This window comes from Erithacus rubecula, assembly GCF_903797595.1.
Source record: "Erithacus rubecula genome assembly, chromosome: 4".
NCBI classification, from domain to species: Eukaryota; Metazoa; Chordata; class Aves; order Passeriformes; family Muscicapidae; genus Erithacus; species Erithacus rubecula.
In genome coordinates, this window is record NC_136686.1 from 22,433,908 (window position 1) to 22,456,374 (window position 22,467).

General features: G+C 37.0%; 1 protein-coding gene across 2 annotated transcripts in view; it reads right to left on the reverse strand.

The window, feature by feature from the left end:
* The window catches only part of LIN7A (lin-7 homolog A, crumbs cell polarity complex component), a 44,903-nt gene that overhangs the window by 6,889 nt on the left and 15,547 nt on the right, over positions 1-22,467 (reverse strand). For both annotated transcript variants that reach the window (XM_079304453.1, XM_079304452.1), the window contains exons 2-4: positions 19,156-19,274; positions 2,902-2,973; positions 353-562 (exon numbers count right to left, since the gene is read on the reverse strand). In XM_079304453.1, coding sequence (XP_079160579.1) covers positions 353-562; positions 2,902-2,973; positions 19,156-19,274 — 401 coding nt within the window. The remainder of the gene's footprint in view (positions 1-352; positions 563-2,901; positions 2,974-19,155; positions 19,275-22,467) is intronic.

Genomic DNA, 22,467 nt, shown 5'->3' on the forward strand with positions numbered 1-22,467 from the left:
AGGGCTGTGTGCCTCGAAGGCTATGAAATGAAAGAACAGTCTGTTATTAAACTTTTACTGCAAAAGGAATTTACAGAATTATCAATTAAGGACATGGGTTCCTCATAAATTAGGCAGGTGGTGTGGATTTGAGATGAAGCTCTTCAAGCACTCTCCATTACAACAGAAATTGTAATGGCTCAGAATTGTTGGTGAAGCTCTGCCTCACTGCACCACAAACGCACACTGAAGGGTCTCTCACAGAACTAATTCTTTCTGTTTCGTGTGGCTGCATTTGAAATCATGATGCTAAAACAGCTGTGAAAAGGGAGAATCCAGATTAAAATGAAAGCTTTATCAAATTTCCACATACCACTCCATTAACTGAGAGCAGCTGGTCCCCACGTTTGAGCCCACCATGCCGTTCTGCCACTCCTCCAGGAATGATGCGAGAAATATAAATAGGGGAATTTTGTTCCTTTCCTCCCATGACATTAAAGCCCAGGCCTTCCTCAGTCTTTGGCAGCTCCACCACCCGTGGGTGTGAATGGCCTTCGCTTGCAGCAAATGCAGCAACTGTTGCCTGGAAGAAAAAAATGATGGATTTGGCTATTTAGGGGGAACAGTGATAGACACTTGGTTGTTCATTTGCAGGAAGAACTCCTTCCTGTGAAAACATTTCAGTATTTTACTCTAACACTTTCTGATTATTTGAAAATATTTTAAAATCATCAAGTTCTATGCCAATGTTTTTGAAATAAAGAAATAAATAGAGAAACAAAGAGTTTAGGTGACTTGTCAAAGATAATACAGAAAGTTACCAGCAGAGTCAGAAGTAGGCACCAGGAAGCCTTACTCTGTGGTGGTGCACCCTTATGATCATTAGTGCATTTCTTCTTTGCCTTTTCACAGGGAGAAAATTTATTCCTGTGGGATAAGATAATGGGATCTCTAATGTGCTCCTAGTTGAAATAAAGTGGATGAAATGAATTGGTAACTCTCTGCTTTAAGAGTTATGGAATTATTTATTTTAAATCCTCAAATTATATTCTTAAATTAAAAATCAAATTTATAATCTGCAAAATCTTGCAAATTAAGTAACTTCTGGAACAGGAATAGGAGGTTTTATTATATAATTCCATCAGAACTTTTATTGAAAAATTAAATCTTAAGACAACAGTAGAACATAAATCAATTAGAAAAATCTAGATTGTTTAACTTATTCCAGGGAAAAAAAAAAAGAAGTAATATACTATAAAGCTTGCAACCAGGAAAATATTACATTTATGCTTGATTTTACACCACAAGCATTTTCTTACTTATCGATCTCAATAAATCATTAAACAAACATTAAGAAAATATTGTTTTTAAATGTGTTTGTAGTTCAAACTGCTTGAACAGTTTTGCATTACACTAATATTTTTAAGCATCCTATAATGCTTATGCTTATGATTAATAGAAGCTAGTGGATGATGTGACATAATGGATCATTCTCATTGACATGTTTTTGCACATGCAGAACTTGTCATCATGCATACATGTTATGTCAGACATGAATGCACTAGGAGAATGAAATGCAGACAGCCCAGAAATAACCAGGAAATATTGCGATATTGAAACATTGCTCTGTAACCTGCTGTTCTATATGAGTAAGAAATGAGAATGGGAAACACTAATTGGACTTCTCCCCATTTACTAAGTAACACAGCAACAATTTCTATGTTTATCTGCAGTGTAAACAAATCAGAATTTCATATACACATTTCTCTATATAGAACCAAAGATCTTACAAATTTACATTGACTACTAGCTTTCAATTAGAAGGTTAAAATCAGAAAAATGGCCTACAGAAAAGAAAGTCCTATTTAATATGAAAAATATGCTGGAATTTAGAGTATATTAGTTTATTTGCTGCTATTATAGAGCTTGCTTTCCTAAAATACTCTTAAAACATTTTGTAACACACTCCTAACCTTCCTCTTCTGACACAGCTTTAAATTAAAATCTCCAAACATAAATATTTAATAGTAAGAGATCTTAGTTCTACTAGGACTTCAGGGAGTTTATGTTCACAGGAATGGGACCATAAAGAAGCATCTCTAACAAATATTTATGGGTTTTGCAAGTTATTTTGCATAGAATCTGCAAAGACCACATAAAAGACAGTGTTTTGTGCAAAATGATAATGGGAAAAAGAAACCCATGGTAGATTCCCTTGTTTGGAAGCATCTATTTTTGTGCATGTTATGAAAACACAGAGCATATTTCATACTGGCACATAGAATGGGTTCTTTCATGGTTGTGTGAATTCCCTTATCATTTCAGCAGCAGCAGTTAACGTAGCTGTCATTGTCAGGATACAAGAATAGCAGGTCCACATGGACAGAGACAATAGATTTTATTAAAACAAGCAATGTATCAGAAAAAAACCCAGGCTTAAATTTAGCTGTGGGGCCAACAAAATGTTGATCAGGCCATTTCTATCACTGTTCATCCTTACCACTTGCTCAGCAACTACAGTTCCCATTAATTAAAAGGGGAATTTTGATTGTTTAGTTTCTACCTCCCAAATAATTGTGTCCTCTCTGGATGAGATGCATGGGAAAACAGTCCATTAAAATATTGGTTGTTGCAGGCAGACTGCTACAGAAGAACCAGTAGATTTGCTTTTGCAAAGCAAGTTTTCAAAAAGCATCATGTCCATAAAATCATTCTCTTTTCTTAAGCTACAGAAGCAGCATAAAGGTTGAAATTTTCCATTATGATTGTTACCTGGGAAGTAGCACTGGTTCTAGACTCTGGGCTGCCACTGATGTCTAAATTTTCTTACAGTGTACACACGAATACCTGAAACACACACGCGCACAGTCAATTACTAGATCACTTTGGTAACACGTATTTCAACAGCTGCTCGTATCCTACCTTTGCTGTGGCCCTGGCTCGGAATTCGGGACAGCCATTAACAGTTATGGTTTCATGCATGTATTGATACACCTAAAATGTTCATGAAAATAAAATGAAATTAATTATAGGAACAAAACAAGGACTTTACATTAACCCAGACAGGAGAGTCCCTTTCCCTCAAAGAACTAACTTTCATTAATGCTGTATTCACGAAATCACAGTCAAGTGTCTGCAAAACTTGAGCATGCTTAGGTTAACAGAGAGCATCAATCTGTTTTTCTCATGATACTTTCCAAAAGTAACTTTACATCTTTCAACACAACTCTCTTCCATTCTTCAGCAAGTAGTTTCCTAAAACCAGAACAGTTAAGTTCTATGTTATCAAAAATTCGTGTTTTCAGCCAACTGAGTTGAATGCAAATGATCTGAACTGACCTGAGTGGTACCTCAGCCTCCAACAAGGACTTCATTGGTGTCTGAGCACTTATCAACTAACAGACTTAGGAAACTGATGTTAAAAAAATATGAGAGCTGCTCAGCATACAGAAGAAGAAGAAGAATGCTGCTTAGCTGAAGAATGGAAGTGAAAATAGTTCTGGAGAAAGGTCACTGTACTACCTTCTGTCAACCATAACCAGGAATAGTGAAAAGGGGTTGACAGTCGGTAGGTCAGGTGAGACATGGTCAATGAGTAAGATTATCCTTTAAAAAGAAATTTTACATACACATAAATTACATTAAATCAACGCTGCCAATACATATAACTCTCTGTCATTTTTTTCTGGTATACACTTTTGGCCCACTTTCCCTGGTCCTTAACTCTCCCTTTTAAACATGTCCATAAAAGAGAAAGGAAAATGCTTTATCTTACATTGCCTTTGTTCTCTAGATTTGTGACACTCTCAGGGGAAAAATAACAACCAAAGCCTTGATACTAGCCAGTTATTTTGAAAGCAAACTTAAAAAGTAAAAATATTTCTATACAACATACAGGAAGGTTTTTGGAAGACAAAGGTGTAAATGCAAACAAATGCAACAATGCAAACAAATCAAACATTTACTTTAACCATTTAAAACCACTGAACTTAACCAGAAGTTGCTATATGCCACTGATGTTGTGGGCATTTTCTTGACCTAATTCATCAGAAATGTTGTCGTTTCATGTGCTTTATATCTCAGGCTACACTCCTCATCAGAGACAACCTTTGCTAGTAAAGAATGTTAGTTTTTACAGCAATCTCCTTAGATTCCTTGAGAAGTGCAGATTCAAATGTACTTTCAAAAACACATTCATTTTTCACTCATTTGCTGATGCTTTAGCAGAAGTGCCAAAATTTTCCTGTTTGGTAATGCAAATGTTAGTTTTTCAGAGGAGTACTTAACTGACCTACAAGCAGTGGCTTGTCCCATTGATAGATAAAAGTCCCCCATCCCCCTGTCCTGATGACTTGTTATGCAGTACCGTAATGATGCATCTCTTCCCACTGAGCCTGCTAATGTGAAATTTAACACACTGACAAGCATATGCTGCAAACATCTAAACAGAATTAAGATTTGTGGCTCATTTCCGATTTCAGTGGACAGACATATTGTTAATCAAGCACTTAAATAGCAAATAGCATGTTTGGCAAGGACTGATCCCCATACCTTTTTTCTTGGGGTATCGCACATAAGAAAAAGGCCAAAAAGGAAAGGAGATAATAAATGTGATACATTTCACAGACCTAAAATATGACAAAAAGTTCCAAAATACTGCAAAAGATTCTTTGTCTTGACTATTGCCAGCACATATGTCATTCTAGAACTGAATTTAAAAACACCTGGGCCAATGAAGAAAACTGAGACAAGGGGAGCATGTTGAAAATCTTATTGCTTCCTGTGTTTTAAATAAAATCTTGCTTCCATTGGGAACATGGGCCCTGACCACTGCAGAAACCAGGATTTTGTCCTTATTTGGGCAATAATACACAAATAATGTGTAATTGCAGTAATGAATCATTACATCCTTGTTTCTTCAAAACCCATAGTGTACTAAACCACTAATAATACTGTATTTTCTTCAGGTTTCCCTTCATCTTCAAACATGACAGCAGATTCTACATATTGTTTCTGCTTGCACAGATTTAAATGCTGTGGCTTGCTAAAATGTCTAAAGGCATATATTTGAATATCAAACTATTATGACATTAAAGTCCTTTGAAAACAGGTCACAGTACTTCATACAGAGGAACAGTTACTAAAAAGTTCTTTAAAATATTCATGGCTAAAGTTGATTATTGCAAAGACGAGCTAATAACGATACATTTGTGTCACAGTTTGTTAGGTTTGAAGTCATATAATTTCCTGTTGAGTGCATCCTACCAGTATCTAGCTGGTAGATATCTTAATATCCAGTATCCTGGTAACTAACTTGTATACTGGTGAAGGAACAGACTCATGAGTGAGTGATCAAATTAGTAAGATAAAAAATAATCCAGCAGCTCAAAAACTTCTGGAAAAAAAAGATCTAGCGTCATATAATCCTTGGGTAATCTGTAAATTCTCAATGCTTACAGATTTAAAATGTTGTTCTGCAGAGTTATTAGTGATAGTGGTATCTATAGCACAGTTCTTACAGAAAAAGGGTCCTACATGTCAGATCTCACTGTCTATAAGCAACAGATGCAACCAGTCCTGAATATTTGCTTGAGGCATTTGTAAATCTAATTATCCCATTTGACTGTTAAATAATGCTTAATGTAATTTGAGTTTAAGAATGGTAAAACATATACACCCACATAACTTTCTTATTACTAAGTCAGTTTGACAACCAAACACAGATTAATCATACCTGTTCCACCAAGCCCCTTAAACTCTTTGTAGGGTTCAGATTTACCCAGGGCTCATTTTTGCAATGCGCTGAAGTCCATAAACAAACGTTGTTTGTTTTCCTGTAGCCACACTAAGCCCTTTATCTGTGCTGTTCTCAGCACCACCTTAGCCACAATTACAGCACAACAAATCCATTCTGCTCCGTCTTCTATGTACACAGAACACATAAACTGAACATCTCTTTGTTCTCAAACTGAGTAAGGTGGCATTTAAATCCTCCTGGTATGGAATATAGCTTCTTGTTCAATCCACTGCACATGAAAAGTAACTGAAATAGATTTAATAATATTTTCTTCCAATTCCTACTAATCTGTACATCTGATTGTATTTAACATATAGCAATTCTCCTGAATCTAATTATGTCATCCTTAAGATGTCTGTATAAGATCTATTGTAGGTTTCTTCCCTTAAACAAAATATCAGTCAGTATAGAAAAAGACAAAGGCACAGATTTTAATTTAAAGCATTTGAAAATCTCTTCTCTAGGCTATTTACTAAAGAAGCATTTTAAAACAGTGACCTTTGTTGACTCTGATACATTAATAATTTTGAAAGACATCATTGCATAGTATGGTTGAGCTGAAGAAATAAAATTAACATATCACAGAATCACAGACTGGTTGAGCACGGAAGTGATTCTGGAGATCATCTCAGCCAACTGCCTTGCTCAAGCAGGGCCACCTAGAGCCAGTTGCTCAATACAGTAACTAGATGGTTACTACTTGTTACTAACTTGAAAAAGAGCCTATTATTTTTGTATGTACAACTATATATTTTTTTGAGTATCTGTAGGACTACACAGGTGTTTAGTAATATTATTTACTGACTGACTCCATACACAGTCTGATGGTGTAGTGCCTAGGGAAAGAGCTTCCATGATTCATTAGTAACAGAGATTAAATTACAGGTGAAATGTCAATGTTTCAAGACACAAACCTGCAGTTGGAAGGTAAATGGTAATGTTTCAGATCAGTTCTCCCCCCCAGTGGTTTCTAACAAAACTGTGAGTGTCTGTGTGCTGAACGTTCATTGGGTAAAGGCTTGCTGCAGACAGGGGTTTGTTCACACAGATCTCATTTGTGCTGTGGAGCAAGACGTACTCGGCTTTGTTTTCTCCTTCCTGTGGAGCACAAATACAACACTCCCACCAAGCAATACTCCTGAAAGCACGAATACAGACCTCAGACTTTTTTCAGCTTCTGCAGGTAGCCTCCTCAGACAACCTAAATTTATTCTCCCACACTAGTCAAAGATTACAAAAAGAGTGAGGGAGGTAAATTGCAGCTAGAAAATTTGAACTTGCAAGTGAATCTTCCTTGTAGCGTGTCAGCTCTCACAGGCACAGAGAAATGCACATTTTATTACCTCTCCCAGCAGGAGCTGTAGTGAGTCAGATGCAGCAGGTATTATTGTTATGATGATGGGCCTTATCCCCACGCATTCAGCTGGGAGACAAAGCAGCTGGTTTAAGATAACTGGAGCACAGGAAGGGGTACAGCCTTACAGGTACTTTAGGAGCTAGCTTCTTACCAAAAATGACTCCATATGGACTCATAACAAAGCAGCAAGTTATTTAGGGCTCGGCTATTTAAGTCAATGCAAAGCTGTAGAAGGTCCAGGAAAAACAGTGCACTTAGCAGCCTGTTTTGTAAAGGTGTCTAGAAGCAGTATTCTGTTTACAACCAGAATGATACAGCATCTTTTCTGATAAATTCTCTAAGACAGAATTTAATTAAACAATTTTATTCCATTAACTTCTGTAAGAGGTGTTTGATGATTCATTCCCTGATGAAATATGTAATTCTAAGTACAATTGTACCTACAATAATGATGCTCAACTTTAGGACAGTCTGATCTGAACACCAGAAAGGCAGAGGCATAAGGCAGAAGTCATTTTACAGCAATGAATAGGTGTTCAGAAGCCCCCATAAACACAATCCAAGACAAAGTACATTGCAATTTAGACTGTGATGTAGCAAGCCCAGATACAGTTTTCTGGAAGTTCTAAGTGGGGAAGTAACCTTTTCCAAAAATGTTAGGGGTTTCTTAGCATGAGATGATACATGAAAGTAGCAATCATCAACTGTATTTCCACAATGCCTGCAGGATGACAATAATAAAAAGACATAAAATGCTTCCTTCAAGAAGTCATGACCTAAATAAGTGACTTAGGTAAATCAAAAGTAAGCGGGTAAAAAGGGTGAAGAAAAAAGGGATGAAGGGATGAGGAAAAAAACCTGCCAAACTACAAAAAGACTGATAAATTATGTTTAAAATATAAATTGGCATCATCTGGGTTTATCTCCTTTGCCATATTTTTTGTTGCTTCAAGTGTAGAAAAGAATTGTTTATCTATTTTTGGAAGAAGACATTCAAGGAAAGGAACACAAGAGCCTGACAGACAGTACAGAGGGGAGAGTTAGCATGAGAATAAGCAGACCAGAGGACATAATTGGTTTCACTGTGCTTCTGTAGTCATGTCAATGGAACAGTGTACACGTGTGCATCCTTGCAGAACTGATGCTAAGCTATAAAAGAGAGATTGTTATTTGCTTACACCTCAGTACTTTGCATCTGCTGTCAAGCAGCTGAATCCCTGTCTTCCTAATTGCCTTATGTTGGAGAGGTATGTTGGAGAGGATGATAAATATTTTTCCCTTCTAACATGTCAAGCAAAAAGAAGTATCTTAATCAGACTTTTACCATGGTGATAAAAGCAGAAGATGCTTTATTCAGCATAGCTGCTGGCCTCTTTTCTCCCCTCCTCTCCAAATCTGGAGCTGACTCTCAGGACTTCTTCTGCTCTGAGACCCACATTCCCTTTCACTTGGTTTGCAAGAAGCAGTCCTTGGGGCAGGCCAGGAGAATGTCCAGGCTGGTGACTGGGAGAAGACCAAAGGTGCACTGGAGGGCTGCAGACGTCTCCACTGTGGCACCTTTGAATTCCTTGTTTCTGAGAGCAAATGCCACCTGCTGTGCAAATTGGTTGTGTCTCTCCTGCTCCACCTTGTTTTTGTAATTTTTGACTCTTTCACATTCTGTTTGGTCTTTTTCCTTACCCATAACTTCTTGCTTATATTTTCCCTTCTTAATCCAACATATTTATGTCTGTAGAAAGGAATGCATTGGTCTGTATGCCTGGACAGACTCCCTTGAGCTGTGCTTCAGCACTCGATTCAGATCATGCTTGACCACACCAATAGGCAAGGACATCTTAAATGCTACAAAGATCAGGAGGGACTCTGCTAACCGCTTGCACAGCATAAACCATGGAATCTTATCTTGTAATATTTTACACCGATCACCATTTTTGCTTTAACTACAGACTTGTCAGAATTCAAGTTTTTAAAATCTCTGCCCTTTATGGCAGGCTTTCTGAAATTTCAAACAGTATTTGCTTTTCTATGAAGTTACTTACAAATAGATCTAATTATCCACCTAAGATGAACAGATGATGACATAAAAAACATGTCAAACACAACCAAAAGTATGTATATTAGCAGCATGGAGGTATGCAGCTGACCCAACTAATTTCCTCTTTCATAATTCCTCTTTCTTAATTCCTCTTTTGTAATGGCTTTTTATATCTGAAATATTATTCAAGCTTAAAACCAAAGCAGTGGAGCACTTCAATTCAGCCATAATCCTGTGGTAGCTCAATGCAAGTGGAAAACATCTAGCTACGGAGTGTTAAGTTCTGTATCTCTTGAATATCAGATGGAATTACTGGTCTTGGACCCAAGTTCTGCTTTTCAAAAATAATCTCATGTGATAGGCATGCTTGGGAAAGCACATCTACATCTTTAAGAGCATGTTTTCTCCTGAACTATATGTATACAGAGCTATAGCCTCTTGAGGAGATAATGTAGTAAACACTGTCATATGCTATTGTTCAGAAGATTCCATAGTGTAATTGAAAGCAGGCTGATTATTTTTTTATCATTCTAGTTGACTCAAAAAATAATAACATTGTGTTAATTAGCTACTTTTATCTTTGATCATTAATTTAAAAAAATGGGGAAGAGGCTATTCTGAATAACTGGAAAGCAAGAGAATCTGAGAACAGTCTCAATAGCAATGCACGTGAGGGACAGACCCCCCAAAAAACACCGGCTGTGGAAGAACACCATGGATGCAATGTATACACACCACAACTCCAAGTTTACAATAAACCTAGATTCATCTTAAACAAGATTGTTTGAGCAAATGAATCACAAAAGCCCATTTTGTTATAGGACTATGACAGGTGTTTGAGAAATCCCAACGGAAGCAGAATTAGGTGATCTTACACCCAAGCTCACAGTGTACTGTACATAATCTTCAGTCTGCCCTTAGTGCAAGCTGGCGAAAGTTCTTTCATGAATGTCAACAGGACAAGTCAAGAGATACCTGTGATACAGGGAGGTCAAAATGGCTAAAAAAAGCACCTTTTAGAGGAAGGCACGTGACACATTACTGTTCTTGCTGGGAGCACCAACACGTCTGTATTATGTAAGTTGTTGCCTGCAGCTACTGAATTTCGACAACTGAATTTGAAAAAGCTGCTTTGTGACAACTAGTCTGTATTAATGAGCTATTTATATCAGACAGAATGTGGTCATTCAAGGTTACTGGTATTCTGAATATTTTTACATGATAAGCTCTCATTAGCCTTTGAGCAGTTACATGTTTGCATTGGGAAAACCCCTGGGGTCTATTTTCAAAATCAAACTTTGCATCATTTTCACAATTGTTGCAGCAATCCCCTTCCATGAAGTAATACTGCATGGATGTTATCACATGATGCCATATGGATGCTATCACATGATGCCATATGGATGCTAACCCATTAAAAAGCACAAACCTGTAAATGAAATTCAGTTTTGTTTAACAAGAAATATTACAAATGTTGGCTTTAGCATTTTCATTGAGGATATTTTATTTAAATGTTTCCTTCTTTAGGGGATGGAGGTTATGGAAGAAACTAGGTCAGTTCTGCCAAAGTGAAAAAACTGATCCGAATACTAATGCATTATTAAGCTGTCCTTAGGCAATAGGAAAAAACCAGTGTGGGCCTGAGACATTGTTAAAAATAAACTAAGTATAATCACTGCAAAGTTGTAATATTTTAATTTAGGGTGAAATACTTTATGAAGGCTCAAGTTAAAGTGGAAATCTTTTCTTATTTCTTTTGTGTGAAAAATGGTGGTGTGCACTCTGCTCTGACAGTATATGTGGTGGTATCAGAAAGCTGTCCCAAGTTTTTGTCCCTGAGCTCTTGCCATATGATGCTGTGTCTGTCCAAGAAATAACCCAACAGGGGTTACAGGCTAGGGCCAGAACCTCTTTCCCCCCTTATGTGTGAGCAGAAGTATGCAGCAGATGTACCCAAAATCACCACGCTGTCACATCCTCTGCACATATTGGGTGAGACAATTGAAACACGCTTGGTGTTGCTGTTAGGACACACAAGACCTGTGTGCCCTCTGTGTGCCCCCTCTTCCCTCCAATGTCAGTTCTGTCTGAGGTCATTCCTGACAATCTGAAGTCAGTAGGAAGCTGCTTTACACTCTTTTAAGAATAACTTCTATTTGCAAGTAAAAACTACTTATATGAGGAACAAGAATATTTTAGTTTATTTCCTATCTCTTGCATACTGTTCTAGAACTAGGATCTGGCATCTTTGAAACAGTGTTACAGGTGTTGCAGAAACTGTATTCTTTGCGACCACTAAATCTTAGCAACATACAGTCCTAAAAGTCTCCTTTGCTGTTCCTACTGCAATATACTGGGATAAAAAGAAATAACAACGTGTGATTAGTTAATTCCAGTAAAACCACTTGGAACTAACAGCTTATAATTTAAAACGCTCTTAGACCTCGCTGCCAGTTACTTCTGAGTTCAAAAATAGACCAAGCATTAATAAACACTAATTTCCTCCACTTTATCAGTAAGTCTGTATACACTGTGAGGCTGATATGTGCAACAGACATATTCCAAACTTCAACAGATTTGTCAAAACCTTGCCAAAATGAGCACCTGGATGAAACATGACATCACCATGCAAGCTCATCCCAAATGTTCCTATCAAGCTGAGAAGGCAGGAAACTACTGATGCTTGTTTTAAGTGACAACAAAAATATAGATGAAATAGTTTTACAATGCATTTTCTTAAAAAAATGGAAATTGAGCAGCATTTTTCAGGATCTCATCAGTGACATCAGTTAAGCAGCAGCAGAGGGATACTGAGGCTCCATCAAGGCAAAAAAAGAGGTGCAGTGGCTTCCAACAATCTGTCACTTATTAACATTACTTGGTAGTTAACCTTGCTGTTGATTCCTCTCAAGAGGAAGAAGTAGGCTTAAGATGAACTGCAGCAGAGGCTATTCTTTTAATTCTAAAGAGTTTTATGTAATCAAATAGGATACTGCAACAATAAACTAAAATGATAATGTGAGCAAACAAAAAAGATGCTGAGGTGCACCACACATGTTCCACTGCAGTCACCTTCTGCAGCACATACAGCTGCAGCTGTGTGCAAAATGAGAACATCACCTGAGCACCACTCAGTTTTAGTAAATATGATACAGCCACCCAGATACATCACGAAAGCTATGTGATTGTTTCAATTCTGTACATTGCAGGACTCTTGAAACACTAAGTATTTATTTATCAGTTGTGAAAGGCACAGTTACACAAGCAGAGCATAAGTATGATGAGATATATAGCCATCAGTCAACTCTAAACATTGATCTTTAATCAAAACCAGTGGGAGAAAGCACCCATTAAAGATCAATGGTACTATCTGGTTCCAGATTCTAGAGTACTCTGTCTGTGAAATCTATGTATTTAGCTGTAGGCAGCTAAAAAACAGGTGACAACAGCAGCTGCTCTAAATATCCTGCAGTGAAGTCATGAAAGTGGTAGCAACTTAGTAATTGCTCAGAGACTTAATAATGCCTTCCCTAAGATAATGCTTGGGCAGCTTGGAAAATTCATATAATTGCCATTAATGAAGGCCATCTGCTGAGTTACAAGGCAATCAATTGCAAAAGTTCTCATTCATGCCATCCAGGGATTGCCAGCAGAGTAGTGCTTCAATCAGTTATGGTAAAGTGGCAAAACAAACTTCATTGTTTTTCAAAATTGGAGTAATTTCAGATTACATTCACCCTAACAAATAGCATATATTTTAATACAGTAGGGTAATTAAAAATAAAGAAAAAAAAGTTCTGTGTTTACTGTTAACTTGAGCTTTTCTGCTGAACTTCCTCAACGCCTAATCCAGCATGGTGGCAAAACAGCTCATCCTTAGAAATCCGTTTTGGTTTTTTTTTGTTTAATAATTATCTAATTAGATACATTACAAATCCTTCTCTCAACTCATCATTATGAGTACAGTACCTGCAACCAGGAGGCAGAAGGCAAAATTCTGTAAAACATGAAGACATTACTACTGTGCCATACCATCATATTTGAGTCAAGCTAAGTAATGCCTTTTCCTATCAATGATGGAAGCACTCATTTAATGGAAACTTGTATCATTATTGTATGTAGCTTTTCATTGCTGGGACAGTGGAAATGAAAAAGAGATGAAAAAGCATTCTTGCAAATGCTACACAACCCCAGAATTCAGGTAAACTGAATTGGCTTGCATGACATTAAAATCCACTCCAATATCTAAAAATAACTAACAAAACTTTACAATTAGCACCCAGAAATACAAATTTTATTGAAAAGTTACAAATAAATCAATGCATAAACACGCAAAACACTGAATGAAATTGGTCAATTTGCACAATTCCCTGTTTGCTACTTCATGAGTCCTACTACTAAACTAATGGTGCAGTGATCCTGAATAAGCTACCAGGAACACTACAACAAATTATAACAAGGTATCAGATTAGCCTAAGGAGAACTCTGCTTCCCAGCCAATCTAATGAGGCATCATGCTAATATAACCATACTGTTTTTGTGACCTGAGGTACAAATCTGAGCTGATAAATCTCCATCACTTTACTCCTATGTGTTGTCCTATTGCCCTTTTGTTTACTAATTGCCTTATTAGTAGGTTGGACATATCACTTCTGCTCAGTCTGACCAACAGTTCGGTCTGCACGGGTAAATGTGACAGCAGGGGATCTTTAGACATCAGGCTTCCTACTGAGCTTTAATCACAGTTCTGTGCTGTGAATTATAGCAGTAAGTCTTCTCAATACATTTTTTCCCAAGCTTGCATCTTATAATTTAAAAATTTCAAATGCTGGGCTTGCCCTGTGGAGATGACAGACTGACCAGAATTGCATTTCTCCTCCTCTAACAAATATGCAGCTTCCAGCAAAAAGAAAGCATTAACACAGGGCAGAATTTGGACTCTGGGGCTTACTGTGATGCCAACTGAGTGAATTTGGCCTAGTGCACCTCCATTTTATAAGGACACATGAGGCAGAAAATAATGAAACTCTGTTTTCAGAGACTGGGTCTGGCATGTGAAGGAACAGCATTATATTGCAAACTGAACAAACAAATTTTAAGATTCTTGAAACACAATAAAAACAGGTACTTAAATGACTCCTACATTAAAATCTTAAATTCTTAATTGAATAAAAGAATTAATGAGTATTTTTGCCTGAGTCTAGCTCAGATTGCTACATTCAGTACAGTCCTGTAAAAATGGAGTACACCACCATTCTGGGACACCTGAAGTGAATGAACATCTAAGGGTTCAGCCAGCCTTCTGCTGTCACACATGGCATCACACTACAGTGATAAGCACAGTACTGCCACATTCAGTTTTCACTACCCAGCAGCCTTCTTCTGGTCCCTTAATATTTGCAAAGACATACATCAGGCTTAGTAATGGAAAGTGTGGGTGGGGAACTTCAGGAAATGACCAGGTAAAAACACACTGTACATCAGCAGCACTGGGATTCTGGGTGTTCAGATCACTAAGGCATGGAAATGAAAATCAGTAATTAAAGGAAATAATTCCAAAATACTGACTAGGCTTATTAAATTGTTCTACCTAATATATAACAAAACTATGATTTTAGTACTATATAACATAAGCAAATGTATCTCTAAAGTAACTAGGGAGCATCAGGACCTCATAAAAATGGGTAACTGTTCTGCCATTACCATTTTCATGCCTGTAAGTCAAAAGGGGTCTTTAAATGTCCAGGATGCTCTGTTTATATTTTACAGCAAGCTTAAAAAAAAGTTTTAAACTACTGAGGTAGGAACTAAACTATTTTCAAAGACAACATGCTTTCCCAAAGACTAATTTCATACAAGATGGACAAGATTAGAGTACTTTGTGTTGATTGTTCCCCCTTTGTCAGCAACTGAATCCTACAGAATTGCTTTTCTGTGATGATGTGATATTTTGGTGGGTCATAACAATATAAAATAATGGTTACTTTTGTGTGTCTGATTGCCACACCACATTTTTTCTGATTAATTTTGGCATTGATTTACCAATGGTATTCCCTAGTCAGATCTTATTTCAAATAATATCCAAACAGAAAAACTTCAGATTGAAACCTTGAAACGGAAAACTGAGTAGCAAAGGCAAGCTGGGAGAAAAATGAAATATACCTGAATATTACATATTTAACATGCAGAAATGGAAATCAGGGAATCAACCTGAAAGAAAACTTTGCTCACCAGGAGATGCAAGTGTTTATCAAACTGTATGGTTATTCTCCTGGTCCTTGACCACAATCATCAGATGTTAGCAGTAAATGAAATTCACATAGACTGCTAAGGCATTTCTTGTCACATTTTCTTGTCAATGATCCACTGTGTTTTGGTCAGCTTTTTTATTCTGTCATCTGTGCCCACAGGTCTTTAGGGTTTCTTGACAGACCAGAAATTCGCCTTATCTTAGAGTTCTTACACCTTCCTTTTGCTGAATTAAAACAATTAAAGTAACTTTACCAGGCTGTCTGGTTTTATGTTGCATATGAATATAACTTCTCAGTAGTTCAATCAAGCATTCAGTTTCACAGCCCTTCATTTATTCCAGTAATCCCCTGGAAATCAAACAACTATAACATAGCAACAGCTTTAAATAAATAGCAAAAATGTTTAGAAGGGTAAAAGACTTAATGGACAAGATCTGTGCAAGTTTTATCAGATGACAAAGCTATAGAAGACTAATTAATCTTCATGTAGCTAGGGAGGTTTTAAAATAAGTAATTTTAAAACATAATCAATTTTTTTTCCAAACTGACTTTTAGCAAGGACAGACTTTGGTTAACTTGTTTTCTGGTCTAGGGGTATTCAGGTGAAAAGGAAATACTGAGGCCATTATACATTTCATTTATTTCCATTATTTTCAGAGCTAATCCATATTCCTACCTAGTGCCAGACAGAATATTTCAGTTGGTGGCACTTATATTTAGCTAAGTGAGACCATTAATCACCATTTCCTAACATAGCATCCTTGAAAAATGCTAAAGTACTTCTATTTAAATTTCATTCACTCAGTCACTTTCAAAGGAATTATTTCTATGAAATATTAGTGTTGGAATTTCAAATTTGATTTACAAAATAGAATCCCATAAATACAATTAATTACAGCCATTAGATAGATTACTACACATTAGTTTGAAATGTATGTCATCTAAAAACATATCTCATACTTTTAAAGGCTAATGGGTCATGAAAGTAACCTCCTGCTTCTGTGGTTAAAGAATTCCTACTTGTAGGAGGGACAAGTCACATTTAGTTAGTACAGTGCATGTTGCATTTCATCTTTGATCCTTTCACCTACACTCAGCCCAATGCTGAATTTCTCTGGGACTTATTTTAGCAACCAAACTCATTGGAATAGTTAAGTTTCCATAATTTCTTAGACTGGAAAGTGAACATTTTTATTTTCCAAAATTCTCCATTACGGTGTTTACAGGATTACAAAAGTCAGCCTTAATCCCTTTTACTAGATTTTCTGATGAAAGAAAATAAGGCTCAGATCTTGTATTATAGAATGAACACAGCACACTGCAGAACTGAATATCTGCATATATATAAAAAGCAGTCTCTTTCAGAATTTGCATACTAACACAAAGCCTACCTCCTCATTCCATTTTGATTACTCCTACCTACAGCTCACGGTCTGCTTCACTCCCACTTTTCTCATTATTTCCAGCTGACTGCCATACATTCTCCTGTAATGTCAACAACTTTTCTCCCCTAGTCTGTGTAGGTGCTAATAAAGAAAATTAAGATCTAGTTACTGCACTAAGATAAGATAAACAATTGGAGAGAGCATTTGTAGAGAAATTTCTGTCTAGCCTTAGCTACTCAAACTCAAACACACCCAGAAAAATCTGTGCCGTTCAATAAACTCCAGTAGACATGAAGGACATACAAGAAGGGCATCCCTGATTAATGACATGACACAGCTCAGATACCCTTCCAGCCCTGTTGCAGTGATTGGAGATGGTTAACAATGTAGCGTGACCAAAATATTCCATGCTTTTATGCCTTTTTTTCTTAATATACAAAATATTATTTTCTAAGTTTTCTAAGCAGTAGATAAAAAGAGAATTACAGTCTAAATATTTGTCAGGGACTTAATGTAACTGAAAAGAGTCACATGTTGAACAACCTTAAGTATTTGCTATGTACATATGTCAATCCTCCCACTCCCCCTAAATGAAAAGATTTATTATTGGGTCTTTTATATTTGAAGATTTTTTCCTAAAAATATATTTACACCCAGTGAATGGTACAATTTTTTTGGGTGTATAAATTTTGTTCTCTGCCAGTGATATATTAGAAGGATAGGCTATATATATACTTAATAAGAAATACATTTTTTTGTTTATGAAGTTGGTAGAACTGTTTATTCATCATCAACTAGTTCCAGTCACATGCAAGTTGTCTTTGCACAATACTCTGTAGAGTCCTTTGGTGTCACTGACATGTTTTTGTTAAGATCTACTTTCAGTTCATTGAACTGAGAATGCATTTTTCTAAGCCAACTTCCTAATTCTTAAATTTTGTGTTTGCTTCTGTTAAAACTATTTTTCTGAGACTAACATAAATTTAAGATTTCACCAACGATTCTGCAAAGATTCAAAGCTGTCTTTAATAACTGGAGTACCAGGCTCTGCTGGCTGAAGAAAACCCCAAACAATGCCATAACTTTTCTATGCTCTGTGGTTACTTAAAGAAGCATTTATTTTGGTTAAATGAAAGGACTAGTCAGAATATCAGCTTCTAAGGGTACACAGTGCCATTATTTATTGTCAGGAAACACTATTATTTACTGTCAGGGAACACTATTCCCCTTAAAAAGCCTTGTAAACTTCAATTTAATTAGGTGGAAGGCTCTCTCTGATTCTCATATTGAAGAATATATGCCATAAAACAAAGAGTGTGTTCCATTTTGCTTATTAAACTAATGTCTGTTCATCTCTTTTTTTCCTTCCAGCCACTCAGCAATCCACTCAATCAATCTGCTGCTGTTGCCTAGTTATCAGGAGCTCAATTTTGCTACCATTGAGGGAACATTAGATTCCCCACTGATTTCAGAAATGGAGGATTAGTTCCAGGCAGAGGACAGATAAACTAAAACAGAAGTTCTTACAGACTTTCTACTAAAAAGATGTTGCCCTCATTAGGGCATTTAGAGCTGCTTCTGTTCAGCAGGCTGAGTTCTTGGTTTACTAGGTAAAATATCTAATGCAATGTTGTATTAAATCATGTTTCCTTTCTAAGAAACTTCTAACAGAAAAGTTTGTCATTTAACTGCTTTAAAGATACTGCTTGTGTGCATGCAGAGCAGTGGTGCATCTTCTCTAGCTTGACTCGAAAAAACAATTACTATTTATCTACTGTTGGGCAGAGCTTAGGAAGGCCCTCACCACAGTTGGTAGTAAAAGGATCACAGCTCTCAGCAGTATGACAAGGATTTCTGACATGAGGAACAAAGCCCAATGGGACCCAACCACTGACTTCCAAGGTAAGATTCCTGTCAGCTCAGTTACTTCAGCCTTGTCCCTTTTGGCTGTCACTGCATTCTGATTTTATCAGCACCTCCCTATCACACACCTGAGCTCACAGGAGAGGCATTCAAGCTTGCACTGACCAAACTGGCATGCACCCCATGTCCCAGCATAGTGCTGTACAGGTTACCACAGACCCTCAAATAGCAGGAACAGAATACTAAATTACTAATTAATCACCCTTTCTCCTCAGCAAGGCTAATTGACTCAGCCTTGAGGTCCTGCTGACGCAACTGTTCTGCATCTGCTTTTCAGTAACTTCAACATTCTGCACAGTAGCAGGCAGCTACAGACACATCTCACATCCACCATCCTTCATACAACATAGCACTGAAAGGCAAATCTGCTTTTCTTTACAAGTGAGGAATGTTAGTCTGAGAAATAACTGTAAGTCTCAAATTCATACCTCTCTGATAGCTGTACAAAACTCACTCTGCAGCACCTTCTTTAGAGACTGTAGCTTGTGCACTGGTACTTCTCCAGATTCCTGCAGTTTCTCCAGTAACTCAATTGCTCTTGCAACATCTGAGTGGAGAAAGCAAAAGGGATACAGATCAGTATAAACAGTGACTAATATATTACTAAAAAGGGCACACTGACTGTCATTTTAAATTTAAAATCAGCTTTACCAACACATACTGTATTAGCCTTGTGTCATACCAGACTTTGCTAGGCAACAATACTGCTGCTGAGAGATCCAAACTCCAAAGTACTGACAAACCATGCACATACATGTACAACAGACAGAGGTTCAGTCATAGTAGGAAACATTCTTTGGAACAAAGGTACAAGTTCAAAGTGGCTAATCTGTATTAGAATGAAAATATTTCTATATTTAATCTATATTTTAAGCAGTCCAGAGGTCTTAAGCCATGCTGAATGGTGAATGGGATTCTGGTCTGGCTGAACAGTACCAGTATCTTGATTCAAATTTTTCCTCTTTAACACTAGTTCCTAATTTACACAGCTATTACTAAAGTACATCAAAAAAAGCCCAAAACAACCTGTAAGATGCCCAACAATCCTTTATGGCTGGGGACACAGAGGAACAAGAAATAGTGACTGCTCTTATAGAGAGTAGCCTAGTCAAGCAAGGGACACTTGTCTTACATTAGGAGTGAACTGAGCAAAACATGCTGGTCAGTCTTCAGTATGACAGAGCTTAAACAGAGGGGATTTTCTCCTCTGCCACTTAAAAGGCTGCCATCCAGCTTTTCCTTTAAGTTTGCTGGTAGAGTTGAATCTGGCAATGCTACCATCTTGGCTGTATGGACATTCTCACATCTTCTTGTCTTTTGCACAGCCACCAGAGCCACTACTGGCAGTTACACCACTCTGCCAAACACAGGTCTGTATCCCAGTGAAGTAAAGAATGCATAGTATTAAATGATAAAACAGTATTTGAGGCATTTTAACTCTGTGTTTTAAGTAAAGACACCCTCCCCCCACCTCTCCTTTCAACCACACAACTCCAGAATTATTACAATGTTTAGAAGCAACCTTACATAATTCTCTTTCCGATGACAAAGATTGTACTGTTTGTGACTAGGAGATTATGCTAATTGGAACAGTTCTTACAATCCTTGTCTTGTAACTGAGCTATACTGAGCTATACTGTCTGATGCAACACAGACATGAGAAATCTTCTGGAAATAGAAAAAGACATGACAGTGGATGAGCCGCAATAGGAAAAAAAAAAAAAAAATTTGTGTTTATAAGAAAAACATTTTTATCCGCTGCATCGGTGTTAGGAAAAGAGAAGATGACATCTCAAAAAATTTACCATTTAATTAAAAGACGCAGGCAGCTATTCAGCATGGTAGTTTCTGCCCTAGTAGATTAACAAAGACCTAAACAATTCTCAAGCTTTTTTAGAGACATCTGCCAAAAGATAGTTCAAATCATGAGAGGATGCATGGCAGAAAGTGTTTCTTTCAGGAGGATGGTTCCACTTAGTGAGCTGTAGCTTGAATGGCAGAGCAGTCTTGGAGCTCATAGGTTTTCAGATAAAACTAACCTGACTCTGCATTCAACAACTGCACCTGAGCTTTTGCCCCAGGTAGTGCTTTAGCTGCTACTGGGTGCCCAGTCCATATTACCAGATCACAGCTATGTCAAGCAAGATCCCTCTAAAACACTTACTGAAGTGATGATCAGAAAGCTAAAAGGAGATCTGGGATATTAAGGCCATGGAAATCAAGAAAAAAATAGATTCTAGAGAGAAGAATATGACTGATAAGAGGTCACACATCAAAGGAAATGGTTTTAAGATTTAAGTAGCAGTAAATACACTTTTAGCAAGAACCATTTCAGTAGAGTGCAAAATAATGACAAAACATTATCATGGAATCCCTGAATCATTAAGGTTGAAAACCTAATATGAAAACCTAACATAATTTTTTATGTTCTCAGTAATAATAATGTTACAATGATTTTAAACAAAGCTATTGAATCATTTGCAATGGAATTTTTCTTTATCTGCCACACAAGACTTGCAGCAAGTTAAGTACTGAATCCACACTCCCTAGTTATTACTACTAGTGAGTGCAAACTGATATTTCAGACAGCACAAAGCAATTATATGATTTATTCTGAAGAAGCTTCAACAGCCTACCATAATAGATCAGATAATTCATGTATACACAATAGCTATTGGCATAATCTAAACCAGATTGAGGTCTTATACAGTCCAGTTCAGGTAAGTTTTGAACTTTGCCTCTCACTTTACAAGCAGAGCTGTAAAAAATAATGCCACAGATGGCATATTGGTTGTGATTTTGCAGGTATTTTGAAGTGTCATCACTGTATCTGAAAGTTCTGGGAAACAGACCACATTTCTATAGTCCTGAAACAAACCATACTAAATGAAAAATTTGTACTGATTGGAAGGAAACATAAAAAGCTTTAGGTACATTAATCAATCTTAAAGAGTTAAGTACAGGTCTAATTTCCCTAGGGCATAGGTCAGACTTTAGATTATACTTAATCACTCTTAAAGTGATGAGTGTTACAATGCAAATGATAAATTCAGCTTCTGGTTGAAAAGTCTAGCATGGGTATTTTACAGAGCCTCATAGGCAAAATTATTATTTGTCAATACTATAATTATGATTACTTAACTTTTTGACTCAGAAGTGACTGGAGGTAAAAAAAAGCAGAATATGCCCATAGTATTCTGATTTTTCACACCTCTAAATTCGTCCATCATGCTAAAATTCATGAATGCCAATGCCCAAGTTCTTGCTTTGATTTATTATTCATCTATCCTATCCAGTAACAATAAGCAGTCTTCTTTCTCTTGTCCCATAGCTCACTCAATTTGGCAGTGACTTGTGGGATATTGCTCACAGAAGAGAGAACAGTATATAAATTACAGAAAGAAAATGAGGAGCATGTTCAGGGCCAAAGCTGTTGGTTATGAGCTGATGCTTTGTCAGGAGCAAAATACAACACTTTGCACAAAACAGACTACTTTGATCAGGCTTAAAATGTAAAAACATGACTGTATAAAATATGACCTCATGAAACAGGCTGTATTTCTTTCCCATGAATAACTTTGAAGGGGAAACTTTAGCACAGGTTAAAAAGTGAGATTCAGCAGTGCACAAGAGCTTAAGTGATGCACAGGCTTCTTCCTGGTGGTTCTCTCAAGGTGGGCCCTGGCTAAAACTGGAGTAAGTGCTTGCTCAGAGAGGTGATATTATGACTAGCAATCAGT